This window comes from Gigantopelta aegis, chromosome 9 (genome assembly GCF_016097555.1).
Source record: "Gigantopelta aegis isolate Gae_Host chromosome 9, Gae_host_genome, whole genome shotgun sequence".
Lineage (NCBI taxonomy): Eukaryota > Metazoa > Mollusca > Gastropoda > Neomphalida > Peltospiridae > Gigantopelta > Gigantopelta aegis.
Genome location: NC_054707.1, coordinates 81882023 through 81899547, shown reverse-complemented (window position 1 = coordinate 81899547; position 17525 = coordinate 81882023). Strand labels below are relative to the sequence as shown.

Here is a 17525-nt window from a genome sequence, read left to right as displayed (position 1 = left end):
GATGTAGCCCAGTGGTAAAGCACATGTCTGATGCACGGTCGGTCTGGGAATGATACCCGTCGGTGGGCCACATTAGGCTATTTCTTGTATACATTGGGGTGGGATGTAGCCCAGTGGTAAAGCACATGTCTGATGCACGGTCGGTCTGGGAATGATACCCGTCGGTGGGCCACATTAGGCTATTTCTTGTATACATTGGGGTGGGATGTAGCCCAGTGGTAAAGCACATGTCTGATGCACGGTCGGTCTGGGAATGATACCCGTCGGTGGGCCACATTAGGCTATTTCTTGTATACATTGGAGTGGGATGTAGCCCAGTGGTAAAGCACATGTCTGATGCACGGTCGGTCTGGGAATGATACCCGTCGGTGGGCCACATTAGGCTATTTCTTGTATACATTGGGGTGGGATGTAGCCCAGTGGTAAAGCACATGTCTGATGCACGGTCGGTCTGGGAATGATACCCGTCGGTGGGCCACATTAGGCTATTTCTTGTATACATTGGGGTGGGATGTAGCCCAGTGGTAAAGCACATGTCTGATGCACGGTCGGTCTGGGAATGATACCCGTCGGTGGGCCACATTAGGCTATTTCTTGTATACATTGGAGTGGGATGTAGCCCAGTGGTAAAGCACATGTCTGATGCACGGTCGGTCTGGGAATGATACCCGTCGGTGGGCCACATTAGGCTATTTCTTGTATACATTGGGGTGGGATGTAGCCCAGTGGTAAAGCACATGTCTGATGCACGGTCGGTCTGGGAATGATACCCGTCGGTGGGCCACATTAGGCTATTTCTTGTATACATTGGGGTGGGATGTAGCCCAGTGGTAAAGCACATGTCTGATGCACGGTCGGTCTGGGAATGATACCCGTCGGTGGGCCACATTAGGCTATTTCTTGTATACATTGGGGTGGGATGTAGCCCAGTGGTAAAGCACATGTCTGATGCACGGTCGGTCTGGGAATGATACCCGTCGGTGGGCCACATTAGGCTATTTCTTGTATACATTGGAGTGGGATGTAGCCCAGTGGTAAAGCACATGTCTGATGCACGGTCGGTCTGGGAATGATACCCGTCGGTGGGCCACATTAGGCTATTTCTTGTATACATTGGGGTGGGATGTAGCCCAGTGGTAAAGCACATGTCTGATGCACGGTCGGTCTGGGAATGATACCCGTCGGTGGGCCACATTAGGCTATTTCTTGTATACATTGGGGTGGGATGTAGCCCAGTGGTAAAGCACATGTCTGATGCACGGTCGGTCTGGGAATGATACCCGTCGGTGGGCCACATTAGGCTATTTCTTGTATACATTGGGGTGGGATGTAGCCCAGTGGTAAAGCACATGTCTGATGCACGGTCGGTCTGGGAATGATACCCGTCGGTGGGCCACATTAGGCTATTTCTTGTATACATTGGAGTGGGATGTAGCCCAGTGGTAAAGCACATGTCTGATGCACGGTCGGTCTGGGAATGATACCCGTCGGTGGGCCACATTAGGCTATTTCTTGTATACATTGGGGTGGGATGTAGCCCAGTGGTAAAGCACATGTCTGATGCACGGTCGGTCTGGGAATGATACCCGTCGGTGGGCCACATTAGGCTATTTCTTGTATACATTGGGGTGGGATGTAGCCCAGTGGTAAAGCACATGTCTGATGCACGGTCGGTCTGGGAATGATACCCGTCGGTGGGCCACATTAGGCTATTTCTTGTATACATTGGGGTGGGATGTAGCCCAGTGGTAAAGCACATGTCTGATGCACGGTCGGTCTGGGAATGATACCCGTCGGTGGGCCACATTAGGCTATTTCTTGTATACATTGGGGTGGGATGTAGCCCAGTGGTAAAGCACATGTCTGATGCACGGTCGGTCTGGGAATGATACCCGTCGGTGGGCCACATTAGGCTATTTCTTGTATACATTGGGGTGGGATGTAGCCCAGTGGTAAAGCACATGTCTGATGCACGGTCGGTCTGGGAATGATACCCGTCGGTGGGCCACATTAGGCTATTTCTTGTATACATTGGGGTGGGATGTAGCCCAGTGGTAAAGCACATGTCTGATGCACGGTCGGTCTGGGAATGATACCCGTCGGTGGGCCACATTAGGCTATTTCTCGTATACATTGGGGTGGGATGTAGCCCAGTGGTAAAGCACATGTCTGATGCACGGTCGGTCTGGGAATGATACCCGTCGGTGGGCCACATTAGGCTATTTCTCGTTGGAGCCAGTGCATCATGACTGGTATATTAAAGATCATGGTATGTGCTATCCTGTCTGTGAGATGGTGCATATAAAATATCCCCCGCTACTGATAGAAAAAATGTATTGTGTTTCCTCTCTAAGACTATGTCAAAAATTACCAAACGTTTGACATCCAATAGCCGAAGATTAATAATCAATGTGCTCTATTGGTGTCATTAAACAAAACAAACTTTATTTTTTGTATACATAGAAATTCCACGAAACAGCTACCATGATTTGTAATTGTCCTAAAACCTTTTAAAAAAGAGAAAATAACGTGTTCAAACCCTGCAGCTGAAAGGAAATGAACATACCAGTGCCCATTCAGATTTTAGCATGGGATAATTATGCAGTGAAGTTGAAATGAATGGACAGGCCTTGGTGACATAGTAGTTAAGAGACAAGTTCTCAGTGTGTTAAGTTTGGGGTTTAAATCCACATACAGACTCCTGTCCAGCAGAATTTTCAACAATGCTCTACACTGATTTCTCTCTTACCAGCCACTTATCATTAATCTCAATCCTGGACAGATAGCCCAGATAGCTGAAGTGTGTGCCCAGGACTGTATACTTGAACCTAAGTGATGATAAGCAAAAAACACACACAAACAACCCCAATAATAACAATAAAAAACACTCACTTAAATAACTTTGTTGAAATGAAATAAAATGAATCTGCAGAGATAAGCAGTTGTTGATTTTTGCACAGACACAGAGTTGTCAACTTACCTAAAGATTTCACAAAGTCTGTGTTGTTTTTGTAGAACTGTTGATACTGTGACAATTTTCCAGACACAAATATTGTTAAGAGCTGAAAGAAAACAAGTAAACTATTGACCTATTTCACATTTTGCAGGTAATACTATAAAATTGCCCCAAAAAGAGACTGAAATAAAAAAAAACATTGCAAATTATGAAAACACACACTTTGAGTTCCGGAAGATGCCAGGTAAAATATTCATAGTTTTCCAGAAAACAATTCTAATTTAAAACAAATTAACTGATTTTATTACCCATACTCAGATGAGATTGTTTATCAATAAAACATTATGGATAAATTCTCCTTTGAGGAATTTAAGTGTTATTCTATTCTCTTATTCTATCAACTCTTACTACATACTGCATATTTGAGCCAAAAATGTATGAAGTAATAGCAAACAAATTAATCAATTGCGTTACCAAGAACAAATGGAACTGTTACAGGCATAGGTGATACCATCTTAGGTTGTAGATAAATTCTCCATCAAGCAATTGACAAGTTTCTGTTACCCACATTTAAATAAAACTAACATTATGAATAGATTCTCCCTCGAGGAACTTGATAAAGAGTTAATTACTCACATTTAAATAAAACTTACATTATGAATAGATTCTCCCTCGAGGAACTTGATAAAGAGTTAATTACTCACATTTAAATAAAACTTACATTATGAATAGATTCTCCCTCGAGGAACTTGATAAGAGTTAATTACTCACATTTAAATAAAACTTACATTATGAATAGATTCTCCCTCGAGGAACTTGATAAGAGTTAATTACTCACATTTAAATAAAACTTACATTATCAGGGCAAGCTCTGGGTGAGCAGAAAAATTTGCCAAATGATTTATTTAACCTTAAAAAATAGCAAAAACCTAGTTATTTTCTAATAAATTAACAAATGTTACATAAAATTTATTTGCCAAATTAAAGTAAAATTCGCCAATTGTTTTTAAAATTCGCAGTTGGCGAATTTGGCGAGTGCTAGAGCTAGCCCTGATTATGAATAGATTTACCCTTGAGGAACTTGATAAGAGTTAAAAACCCCAATTTCAAATGAAACTTACATTATGAATAGATTCTCCCTTGAGGAACTTGATAAGAGTTAAATACCCCAATTTCAAATGAAACTTACATTATGAATAGATTCTCCCTTGAGGAACTTGATAGAGTTAAATACCCCAATTTCAAATGAAACTTACATTATGAATAGATTTACCCTTGAGGAACTTGATAAGAGTTAAATACCCCAATTTCAAATGAAACTTACATTATGAATAGATTCTCCCTTGAGGAACTTGATAAGAGTTAAATACCCCAATTTCAAATGAAACTTACATTATGAATAGATTCTCCCTTGAGGAACTTGATAAGAGTTAAATACCCCAATTTCAAATGAAACTTACATTATGAATAGATTCTCCCTTGAGGAACTTGATAAGAGTTAAATACTCACATTCAAATAAAACTTACATTGTGAATAGATTCTCCCTCGAGGAACTTGACTGGTTTCAGAGTGAGTAGATGATCCATGAGGTAGGTGTCCGGGTCGTTCAGACACGTCACGATGCAGCGGTGGGCGTCATCCCGCGCCTGAGACGCGTTGTCCTCCGTGTATGTGCCTAGCAACTCTATCATCACTTTTGTCGCTTGTTTGCTGGAGGGAAACGAACAATTGTTTAATAACATGTCTGCTTTGTATTTAATCAGTAGGTATTAAAAAAAAATAGTATTCTGTGAGTACTGTTAAAGCAAAACATGTCCCTTGCCATGCCCAACATTTTTTTTGTATCCCCTAAATTCAAGGGCCATAACTGTCAAAAAATTGGTAAATTGCTATGAAAGTTAAATAAATATTAACAGTAAAGCCATATACAGATTTCATCTCAGTATCTTCAGGCATTGCAGAAAAAAAGGTTTGACAAGCAAATGTTCATATTTCTGTAGCAGATGATGTTTTAATATTGTGTAAATATGTAATTTGTTATTTTAATATTTCGCAGGTATTTGTCAGATATTGTTGTCTGCCAAATAGTATTTATTCTATTAGTTTTCTCAGTCAGGTACCCTTTATCTGATTGGCTAATAGCACTGCATGCTTTTCACGTGCACACACTACATGAACAGCAGACATGTTTGACGGGTTTTGACAGGCGACAGATCAGAATACATTATAGGTACAAATTAATTTCTTTCTTTTAGTTAAACATTATTAATAATATATATAAATATATTGCTCACATACTAGCGAATTAATGCAGATAAATGATTACATTGTTTTGATAATAATATAACTAATTGTGCAAGTTCTAGGAGTTCCACGACTAAGTATAACAAACTACTAAATGTTTTAAATTATTTCTAAAAAGGAATCATATAAATATATTATATCAATAACACTTAATTCTTCAGCGTAAAGATATGTTTGTACTTTAAACATCAACTTATTTTAATATTTCCACTATCATAATTGTACGAAGATATGCGTGTATGATTTATGAGTGTATGCTGTGCCAATGTTTTATTTTGTTGCAGGTTCGTAAGCATCTGTAGTTTATGATGCTTAATAGTTTATAATTTATTCCCCAGGTTTTCACACACTGTCTTGTTGACCACCGGCATTGTTTACGCTCGTGTACCACATACAGGGTATGACATAGTTAGTTAGTAATCAAGCAGTTATTTCAATTAATTATTAATCTTAAACCTCATTATAACATAATTGTAATATTTAATATAGTAAAGTATTTTTTTATTCTGACAACATTCCACAGTAATTTATTTTAAGTCAATTAGGTTAATGTATTCACTAAATCTCAACCATTTGTTATTCTTGTAATTACCTCCCCTTGGAATTAATTATCCCGATATCTATCATATACATGTAGGTGTGGACCAAAAGGTTATTCAGGTTTAGCTTAATCAAACAGATTGTTTGATTAGGAAGATATTATATTTTAGTAGATGTTACTTATAACCGTGACATTAATGGGATACGAATTGAAATGTTAATATATATTTTTTTAATATTGATGACATGTGATGGACATATTTTTATGATGTTGTGATTGACATGTATGATCGAACTATTTTTATGACGCATACATGTAATTATTTATAATGAACGCCTGTTATATATTGTATATTTTATTCTTGCAGGGCGTTGTTTGCAATGTCATAATGAACTGTTTATGAAGTAAATCATTTCCAAACGTCGTGACGTGTTGTTTTCGTCCTTTGAACCCTGTTACAAATTGGAGCCGACGTAGGGACATCAATTCGTTTGGACCTGAACATCGTTGGAATGCCACAAGTGTTGTGAAAACTGTTGATAGTGATACAGACTGTGATTGAACGGTATTTAGCTAGCTAAATGTGATCTTTGTCGATTCCATCATGTATACTTTGGCGCCTTGAATATTTGTGTTGTGTGTGTGTAAATTTATATTTTTGGGTTTTTTTAGTTTTTTTTTATGTGAGCTCACAATAATTATTGTCATTGCAATTGATGTACATGCATTGTGCATAATTTGTTTTTTTTACACTTTAATCTTTTTTTACTGACATTTATTGATTAGATTTGGATTGTGATTTTTCAGATACTTTCAGATAACAATTTTGTCAGTTTTGTTAGTCCATCTTGTACTTAGCTGGTCCACACATTCCCATTTTCTGTTTTAAACAAAAATATTAGTTGAAATTCTAAAAATTTCAGAACACTGATGAATGTTTTCATATTTATGAAGACATATACTGTTTATTCTCTTTAAAATAAACTGGCTTTCTTGTATATTTGGTGATCTTGGATTGGACTGTGTTCATAGTACCATCTATTTGGGAATTGTTTATATTCAGTTTATTGTTTTATCAAGTTGATTTGATCTTCAGCCATGGAACTTGATAAACAACAGATTGGAGAACTGGTCAATGTGTTTCATAAGATGGGGTTGGAACCCAAATTGGATACATCTGACAGTTTAAAGACATGGATTCATGGTATGTCGCAACAGCAAGGACCGCTTTTAAAGACTGAGGATCCTTTGCCACCACCACCACCACCCAAGGAATCTGCTGTTTTCCCACGTTTTCCAAAATTATCCTTCTTTAGTGGTGATAGGCAGGGAAAAGATACTACTTTTGATTTGTGGACATACGAAGTTAATTGTTTAATTCAGGACAAGGCTTACGGTTCAGAGGACATCAGTCAGACCATCAGACAATCACTTAGAGGGGAAGCTGCTCGGGTTGCCATGAGATTGGGTCCTAAAGCTTCAATCAAGGATATTTTGGCAAAACTTGGAAGTATTTTTGGGACAGTACAATGCAGGGAAGCTTTAATGGCACAGTTTTATGGTGCGAGTCAGGGTGCTGAGGAAGATATATCGGCATGGGGATGCCGTTTGGAACACCTTTTGTCAAAGGTTACAGAACATCATCCAATTCCATTGTCAGAGCAAGATGAGATGTTGAGAAACATGCTCTGGAGTGGGTTGATACCAGGCATGAAGGCGGTTTCTGGTCATAAATTTGACAGCATACATTCCTTTGATGCTCTTAGAATTGCTTTGAGGGAAATTGAGTATGACATGAAGAGTAACCTGGCGAGTGCTGCGACTGCACCATTCAAGAAACCTGCTTCGGTGAAGATGGCATCAGTATCAGATACTGTAACACGAACAGATTTGGATAAACTCACTTCAGTTGTACAGGATCTTTGTAGTCAGGTTTCAGATTTGAAGCATAGACAAGATTCTACTTTTGTTAATCAACAGCAGTTTCAGAATCCAGCCAGTCAGCCGAGACTCGATGCACCATACAACCAGAGTAGAGGTGATAGGAAGATGTTTACTTGTGGAGTTACACCGTATTATAGCCAACAGTCTGGACCAAGACGTACATCGCAATATGTGGATGACACAAGGCCAAAGACGGGAACGCCAACTCGGAATTACAGTCAGCACGCTTCATCTTTTCCAGATGGTAACAACTTTGAGGATGCAGGTGTTACAGGTTATGAATATCAGGAACCTGTGTGTTATAGATGTGGTTATTCTGGACATATTGCATTAGGTTGCAGAGTGCGAGTTGATCACTTACGCCGACCTTTAAACTCCCGAGGGCTTATGCGAAGGGGGCGACCATAAGTCCTGATGCTCGCCCTACAGTGAATCATATACCAGATGGGTTAGTTGGTCATGCTAACGAAGTAGATGTCTTTATTGAAGGTGTACCAGTGTGTGCTCTCTTAGACACTGGTGCCACTGTTTCCATCATTTCAGAATCATTTTTTTGTTTCGAATTTGCAGCATATCCCTCTAGAACCGGTTGGAGATCTTCTCAACATTGAATGCGCAGGAGGAGAAAATCTTCCTTACAACGGGTTTGTCGAGGTTCAACTCGCCACTACTGGTGGTGGAATCGACACTGGTTGTGTACCTTGTCTGTTTTTGATTGTCCCGGATACACAATATAACGCCTGTGTGCCTGTGTTGTTGGGTACCAACATCCTGAGTTGTCTAATAACAGAATGTAAGACTAAACATGGAAACAAATTTCTACAAAAAGCTCCATTATTTACTCCATGGTACTTGGCTTATAGAAGTATGGTTTTGCAGGAGAAAGACTTGGCAAGGAATGATTGGTGTTTGGGTTTTGTCAAAAGTGTGGAAGATAAGAACATTTTGGTTCCTCCTAATAGCAGAGTGGTTGTAAGAGGTCGAGTTGATAAAGGATTGAAATCACCGAAGATGTGTGTACTCCTCCAATCGACGTCAAGGTCATCTCTGACAGATGACATTGGTATTGAACCTTCTATTGTCACCTATGACAGTGAAAATTTGGACATTATTGAAGTTCATATCTGCAATGTAACGTCTCGAACTGTAATGGTTCCACCACGAGCACTGCTTTGTGAACTACACCCAGTGACTTTAGAGGATCCACCAGTCCACCAGCCAGTTGACATAACAACATTGTTAGATCAGGTTGAGATTGAGAAAGAAGGCCTTACTCCAGAGGAAGTGGAACAGGGAATAAAAGTTGTCAAGGATTTTCAGGATATATTCTCTAAAGGTGATGAAGATCTTGGTTACTCTGGTCAAGTTCGTCATAGAATTGATTTGTATGACTGTACACCATTCAAACAACGACATAGACGGATTCCTCCATCCATGTTTGAAGAAGTGAAGAGTCATCTACAACAACTTTTGTCTGCTGGAGTTATCCGACGATCACATAGTCCATGGGCTTCAAATGTTGTGCTTGCTAAGAAGAAAGATGGTAAACTGAGAATGTGTATTGATTACCGCCAATTGAACAACCAGACCATCAAAGATTCTTACGCTTTGCCACGGATTGATGAACTTCTGGATTGTTTGGGAGGAATGAAATACTTTTCAGTTCTCGATATGAAAAGTGGTTATCACCAGGTGGAGATCGAGGAAAAACACAAAGAATGGACTGCTTTTACTGTTGGACCTCTTGGGTTTTATGAGTTTAACAGGATGCCATTTGGGTTGTCCAATGCCCCAGCAACATACCAACATTTGATGGAAACTTGTCTGGATGAACTGCATCTCAATATTTGCATGATTCATTGATGACTTGATTGTATTTTCAAAGTCTTATGAAGAGCACGCCCAGAGATTGGAGACAGTATTTCAACGACTTCGCGACTGTGGGTTAAAGCTTGGTCCAAAGAAATGCAATCTATTCAAACATCGAGTGAAGTATGTTGGGTACATTGTTTCTGCAGATGGCATAGAAGCAGATCCAGAGAAGGTGGATAAGATCAAGCAGTGGCCTACTCTGAAAACCCCGGAAGAAGTTAGAAAATTTCTTGGATTTGCAGGATATTACAGGAAATTTGTATCAAACTTTTCCAAGATTGCGAAGCCATTAAATGAACTTATGCCAAAACCGCTTCTAAAAAGACAAGACGACAGGCTTCTGACGCAGTGCAGTGGAAATGGGAGAAGGAACAAGAAGATGCTTTTGAAGAATTAAAAAGTAGACTTTCTTCTCCACCCATATTGGGATATGCAGATTACAACAAACCTTTTGAGCTCCACACGGATGCATCTGCTCAAGGTTTGGGAGCTGTATTATACCAGGAACAAGATGGACTTTTAAGAGTCATTGCCTATGCCAGTAGAGGAGTGAGCCGCTCTGAAAAGAATTACTCAGCTCACAAGCTGGAATTTTTATGTCTGAAATGGTCAATTTCTGAAAAATTCCATGATTATTTATATGGGCATGATTTTATTGTAGTGACTAACAACAATCCGTTGACATATGTATTGACTTCTGCTCGTCTTGATGCCACTGGACATCGTTGGTTGGCTTCATTGGCAAATTATAATTTCAGTATCCGATACAGACCAGGCAAGGCTAATGCCGATGCTGACACACTGTCACGGTTACCAGAAGACACAGATGTTTCACAAGAAATGGAAAGTTTGTCAAACGATTCCATTCAAGCAATTTGTAAGTCAACTTGTGTTTCCAATTTGGCTGAAAGTTTGTGTTTGTCCATTGATGTTAGTGAATTTGATGATACCGATATTACAGAGGACAAATGTGTAGAGAATGCTCGTGAATGGAGACGTTCTCAAAACAAGGATCCAGCACTTGCCACAGTCATCGGACATTTGAGGAATGGAACCAGACCTGACAGGTTGCAGTATACTGGAAATCAGGAGATGATCCGATTTCTGAAGACATTTGAGGAATGGAACCAGACCTGACAGGTTGCAGTATACTGGAAATCAGGAGATGATTGGATTTCTGAAGACATTTGAGGAATGGAACCAGACCTGACAGGTTGCAGTATACTGGAAATCAGGAGATGATCGGATTTCTGAAGACCTTTCAACAGCTTCAACTTAAGCGTGGTGTTTTGTACCGAATCACTAAAGTGGATGGTCAGACACACAAACAGCTGGTCCTTCCAGACAGATGCCGATTGGTGGCTTTGAGCAGCTTGCATGATAATGTTGGACACCCAGGCAGAGATAGAACATTATCACTCATTAAAGAACGATTTTTCTGGCCGGGAATGACAAAAGATGTTGAGGAACATGTTCATAACTGTGTGCCTTGTTTACGCAGAAAGACACCTACAACAAGTAGAGCACCTTTAGTCAGTATAGAAACTTCACATCCGCTTGAACTTGTCTGTATGGATTTCTTGACATTGGAACCATCGAAAGGAGGGCAACAGTATATCTTAGTAGTTACCGACCATTTCACCAGGTATGCGCAGGCATATCCCACCAAAAACATGACTGCAAAGACTACAGCAGAGACGTTTTTCAACAACTTTGTAGTTCACTATGGAATTCCAAAACGTATTCATTCCGACCACGGAGCTAATTTCACGGGAAAACTGATGCAAGAGCTGTGTGCCATGTTGAAGATTGACAAATCCAGAAACACATCCTATCACCCAATGGGTAACGGGATGTGCGAATGCTTCAACCGGACACTCTGCAACATGCTCGGAACTTTAGATTCGAACAGCAAGAAGAATTGGAGAGTACATCTAGGTCCTTTAGTTCATGCATATAATTGCACACGTCATGAAACTACAGGTTATTCTCCATTTTTATTGATGTTTGGACGTCAACCGCGTTTACCTGTGGATATGGCTTTTGGATTGGACATGGAGACAAAGAAATCCAAATCTGTAGCAGCCTACAACAAAGAATTACGAGAACGTCTAACACATGCTTATGATTTAGCCTCCGCTGCAGTCAAGAAGTCTCAAACAAGACAAAAACTGTATTATGATCAGAAAGCAAGAGCTGCAGTGTTGGAACCAGGAGATAGAGTGCTAGTGAAGATTGTTGCGTTTGATGGTAAGCACAAACTATCAGACAAGTGGGAAGAAGATGTGTACATCGTTCAGAAACAAACAAATCCATCCATACCAGTTTTCATCGTTGGCAAGGAAAATGGAGATGGTCGCAATAGAACGCTACATAGGAATTTACTACTTCCCATAGGATCCATTGCTCCACAGGAACCTTTGGTACCAGTCCCTAAACCAAGGAGGAATCGGACGTTAACATCTTCAGTAAAAGATAGCACCGAGGTGAAAACTACTACCGTAGTTGACAGTGACCAAGAAGTTGAGTCTGGGGATGACGATTTAGTTATTATCTCCGCCTACCCATCTGATACTTCAGTTTCAGCTGATATTGCAGCTGATGGGCCATCTGAGGTAGAAGCAGTACAGGATGACCAGAGAGAGGACATGAGTGCTGATGATGAGGTTCTAGGAGATGTAGAGGTACCCTAAGATGCTGCTGTATCAGAGACATCAGAAAATGACGTTTCCAGTGAACAGGAATCGGACGAACCCCCAACTCAACTGGTGGATGTTGATCCCGACCCAAGTAATGAAGAAAACGACATTGTTTCTGAAGATAACAGAGTTACTCCACCTATGCCCCAACCTCGGCGGTCGAGCCGACGACGCACAGAGCCTAAGTGGATGACTGGAGGAGATTATGTCTTTTCAGCAGTGTCACAACCTGACTGGTATGTACGTGCCAATTACCTCAGATCTCTTCAAGCTGAGGGGGTGTTTACAACACCGTCAGATGTTGGCCATGCTATTTTAAGTTTGGTCAGCGGTAGTGTTAAATGACGAGGACGTCATTTCACGGTGGGGGGAAGTGTGTGGCAGTTGATGTTTTAATATTGTGTAAATATGTAATTTGTTATTTTAATATTTCGCAGGTATTTGTCAGATATTGTTGTCTGCCAAATAGTATTTATTCTATTAGTTTATCTGATTGGCTAATAGCACTGCATGCTTTTCACGTGCACACACTACATGAACAGCAGACATGTTTGACGGGTTTTGACAGGCGACAGATCAGAATACATTATAGGTACAAATTAATTTCTTTCTTTTAGTTAAACATTATTAATAATATATATAAATATATTGCTCACATACTAGCGAATTAATGCAGATAAATGATTACATTGTTTTGATAATAATATAACTAATTGTGCAAGTTCTAGGAGTTCCACGACTAAGTATAATAAACTACTAAATGTTTTAAATTATTTCTAAAAAGGAATCATATAAATATATTATATCAATAACACTTAATTCTTCAGCGTAAAGATATGTTTGTATTTTAAACATCAACTTATTTTAATATTCCCACTATCATAATTGTACGAAGATATGCGTGTATGATTTATGAGTGTATGCTGTGCCAATGTTTTATTTTGTTGCAGGTTCGTAAGCATCTGTAGTTTATGATGCTTAATAGTTTATAATTTATTCCCCAGGTTTTCACACACTGTCTTGTTGACCACCGGCATTGTTTACGCTCGTGTACCACATACAGGGTATGACATAGTTAGTTAGTAATCAAGCAGTTATTTCAATTAATTATTAATCTTAAACCTCATTATAAAATAATTGTAATATTTAATATAGTAAAGTATTTTTTTATTCTGACAACATTCCACAGTAATTTATTTTAAGTCAATTAGGTTAATGTATTCACTAAATCTCAACCATTTGTTATTCTTGTAATTACCTCCCCTTGGAATTGATTATCCCGATATCTATCATATACATGTAGGTGTGGACCAAAAGGTTATTCAGGTTTAGTTTAATCAAACAGATTGTTTGATTAGGAAGATATTATATTTTAGTAGATGTTACTTATAACCGTGACATTAATGGGATACGAATTGAAATGTTAATATATATTTTTTTAATATTGATGACATGTGATGGACATATTTTTATGATGTTGTGATTGACATGTATGATCGAACTATTTTTATGACGCATACATGTAATTATTTATAATGAACGCCTGTTATATATTGTATATTTTATTCTTGCAGGGCGTTGTTTGCAATGTCATAATGAACTGTTTATGAAGTAAATCATTTCCAAACGTTGTGACGTGTTGTTTTCGTCCTTTGAACCCGGTTACATTTCCTATGTTCAAGGGGCATAATGTCAATAATGGGTAACAGTACATAATAAACCTATACACAAAATTTCAGCTCAATATCTCAAGGCATTGTGGATAAAACATTCAAAAAACCATAAAAAGCCAGACATAAGGATGGAGATGAAACCAATAGTGCCCTCATGTTGGATGGGTTGGGGACTAATAAGCTTAATTAAAAATGGACTACGATAGCCAGTAGGTAGGACCATACCTTTGTTTAGCTTCCAAGAGGACCTCATGAAGCACCCGGTAGAGATTTTGTTTCTTCTGAATGTTAATGCCCCACTGAGCAATCCAAGTTTTAACCTATAAAAGTCAATTATGCAATATATTATATTATGTAACAGATTTAAAGAATAAAATAACTTACTTTGATTCAAATGTATGTTACTCCCACAGATTTAAGGCTTGAAGTTAAAAATGTGTTACTTACAGCAATTTTAAACAAGAAACCTTTGGCAGAAAAAACCCCACAAAATTAAAAAACAAACATTATAAGTTGTAGAAGCGTCATGAGGGGTATATGTACCCTTTGTGTGTTCTTTTACCCCGAGCCGAAGGCACACAGAGGGTACATAAAAAGCCATATACCCCGAGAGATGCTTCTACAACGAATTTATCTTGCTGACATGTTAAACCATAGGCCTATAGCCAAATAATCAAAATAACGCCAGACAATAATTGTTAACAATTTATTAACGGAGCCATACCATGCGGGTGCGAACAAAACCACTTGCCAGTGACGAAAAATAGTTCCATCGATAAACGAGTTTTTAACTTCAAATGTTTGTAATACGAAATTGTCTGAAACATATATTAATAAAAACAAAACAAAAAACCAACCTTTTTTTTTATCAGAAATGTATGTAGTAAAAAAAATTAAAATGTTAAAAATAAAAAACAAAAAAACAACTGTTGCTAATCGTGCATTAATACAATAACACCACGACTGTAATTAGGTGGCCCAGTTCAACAGTGCAGCTTTTAAAAGTATTGAAATAGTGTATTTTATAGTAAAAATAAAATTAATTATGTATACTTGATTGATTATCAATGTTATTTATAATCTAATTATTGCTTTAGCATTAACTGGAGTGGCTGGAAACTGTTGGAAATTACAGACGGGGTATAAGAGAATTTGGCTCCGCCCACAGGGGTATAAGGGATTTGTCCAACGGCAAACAACCAATGAGATTAAAGAATTTTACATGAAGGCGAGATAATATCCTATCAATCAACAGCTATAATTTTTATCGAGTGGCTAAAATCTGTACTACTTTCATTTTCTAGTCAAGAGTACATTTTGTTCAGTATCGCAAGTTTCAGAGATCGCTACACAATTTTAAAACATTAAACAGCTGTTGCTACTATTTTCAATTAGAAATATCACTAATCAAGATTTTGAAAATAAAATGGAAATAACTTAAGATGTTTTCTCTTTTTTTAGATACTTTACCAGACTACTATCCGTAGGGGAATATGCATTTGTTTGATTACATGTGAAGAGGAAAGAAATGTTCCCTGCTAGTGTCCAGTTTCCAATCTACTTCTTTTTCTCAAAACCAGCCCATTTTGTGAATGTCTTGGATACGTTGTACACTGTACATGTGACCCATGAAATTAAAAACTCAAATAAGAGCATAAAAACCTGATCTAATTCAGTGGGTATCATCTGCAGCATGTCAGCCTGCCCAGCGAGTCTCAACATGGCTAAATACACTGTGTACCGCACCGGAGACGTTTCAGGTAAACCGTGAAACAGATTACTCAGCCTAGAGAGATAAAAATATTTTTTTTTTTTTTATATATATATATATATATATATATATATCTGTATAAACAGCTTATCAAAGTTGCAAGATGGTAAATTAAAGACATGAATTAAGACGTCAAGATGTTGTAATGAGGGAAATATGGAATAAGCTAACACAGGGTATGAAGTTGTGATGTTTTTTTAAGAGGATGAGCACCTGCAGACAACTTCACTGCCACGGCTAGCTCTGGCACTCGCCAAATTCACCAACTGCAAATTTTTAAAGCAGTTGGAAAAATTTATTTTAGTTCAATTAAAAAAAATAGCGAAATAATTTCAGGTACCGTATATCTTCGCCTGTAAGTCGATCTCGGCTATAAGTCGAGTCCCTAAATTTCAAGCCATGAAAACATATTTTTTTATTGACCCGTTTATAAGTCGACCCATGAAAAACAACTTATAAATATTGAAGTATTTGTTATTTTCAGCACATGAGAACAATAATATATGAACAAAAGAAAATTATTTTACAAACTTCGGTTTTCACGTTTTGTACATCGAAATATTCCAATCAAACTACATAGCATCAAAACGAAATATTCCCTTAGTAGATAGTGAAAGCTGTTTGACTGTTACCGTATGGCACTGTACAGCATGGTTTTGTGCACAGACAACAACTTTATTTATAAACACTGACAACAGATCACTACGATAAAACTGAAAGTACATTATCATCGGTTAATCACGTTTTGCTGCCATATTAATACATGTGAGGAGGATAACTCTGGAAAGTACACTGGTTTTTGTACCAAATGATGTGTGTCCCTATTGGTCTAGTGAACTGCAGAGATCAGTCTAAGTTATTTTAAGGGAAGGCTCAGTAATATTCATGAAGTTAATCACCGACAAGACATTGTTTGAAACAACCATTAATGACAGTGAGCAGATTTCAAAATAAACTCAGGCAACAGGTAGTTAGTATTGTTTACATTTTAGCTATTAGTGATGACTGTTATTTTAACTAAGTGGACTGTTGTCTTGGCATGTCAGAGAGATCACATGCCTTTTCGCATAACCAAAACCGTTCTAATGCAAAAAAAACTAAAGGTTATAAAAAATAAATGTGTCAAATTAACATATTTTAGTATAAATACAGGGCATACTTCAACAATAAAACTTGTAAAATAATCCCCAAAACGGTAATATTTTTTTATCCTCTTATAAGTCCCCCAAGTTATAAATACATTTTTGGGTGAAAAAAAGTCCACTTATAAGCGAAGATATACGGTAATAATTGATTTTAAAAAAACAAAAAACTGATAATTTCTGCAATTTTTTAAGTTTAATGACAATTTGGAGAATTGTTTTGCTCACCCAGAGAATTTTTGTTTATCCTCTCCTATCACATTTACTGAACATTGAATTGGTATAAAAAGACTTTCCAAGATTTCAATGACTCCTATAAACCATGACTGTTAATGAATTCTAGAAAATAAAGTATTTTTAAGGAATTAAACAACCAAATTAACAACTCATCTTGCATGTGTACACAAATGAAGTTACCACACAACAGACTTTGAAAGCCTGACACTTACAGCTTTATTCTAGTACTCATGCGTTTATCTCCTTTGTCGCTCTGCCCTGCTTTCATGATCTTCTCACAGAAGAGAATACCCAAGCTCTCTGCGTCCTCCGGTGGAACCAAGAGAATGAGAGATATAATCCCATTGAAGACCATTTCAATGTCTGAAAAAATTAAATAATGTAA

At 38.0% G+C, this 17525-nt stretch overlaps 1 protein-coding gene across 2 annotated transcripts in view; it reads right to left on the bottom strand.

The window, feature by feature from the left end:
• LOC121381276 (eukaryotic translation initiation factor 3 subunit M-like) overlaps window positions 1-17525 on the bottom strand; it is a 28825-nt gene that overhangs the window by 8690 nt on the left and 2610 nt on the right. For both annotated transcript variants that reach the window (XM_041510520.1, XM_041510521.1), the window contains 5 exons: window positions 17353-17503; window positions 15653-15776; window positions 14216-14310; window positions 4484-4667; window positions 2981-3062 (listed from right to left, as the gene is read on the bottom strand). In XM_041510520.1, the coding sequence (XP_041366454.1) occupies window positions 2981-3062; window positions 4484-4667; window positions 14216-14310; window positions 15653-15776; window positions 17353-17503 (636 nt within the window). The remainder of the gene's footprint in view (window positions 1-2980; window positions 3063-4483; window positions 4668-14215; window positions 14311-15652; window positions 15777-17352; window positions 17504-17525) is intronic.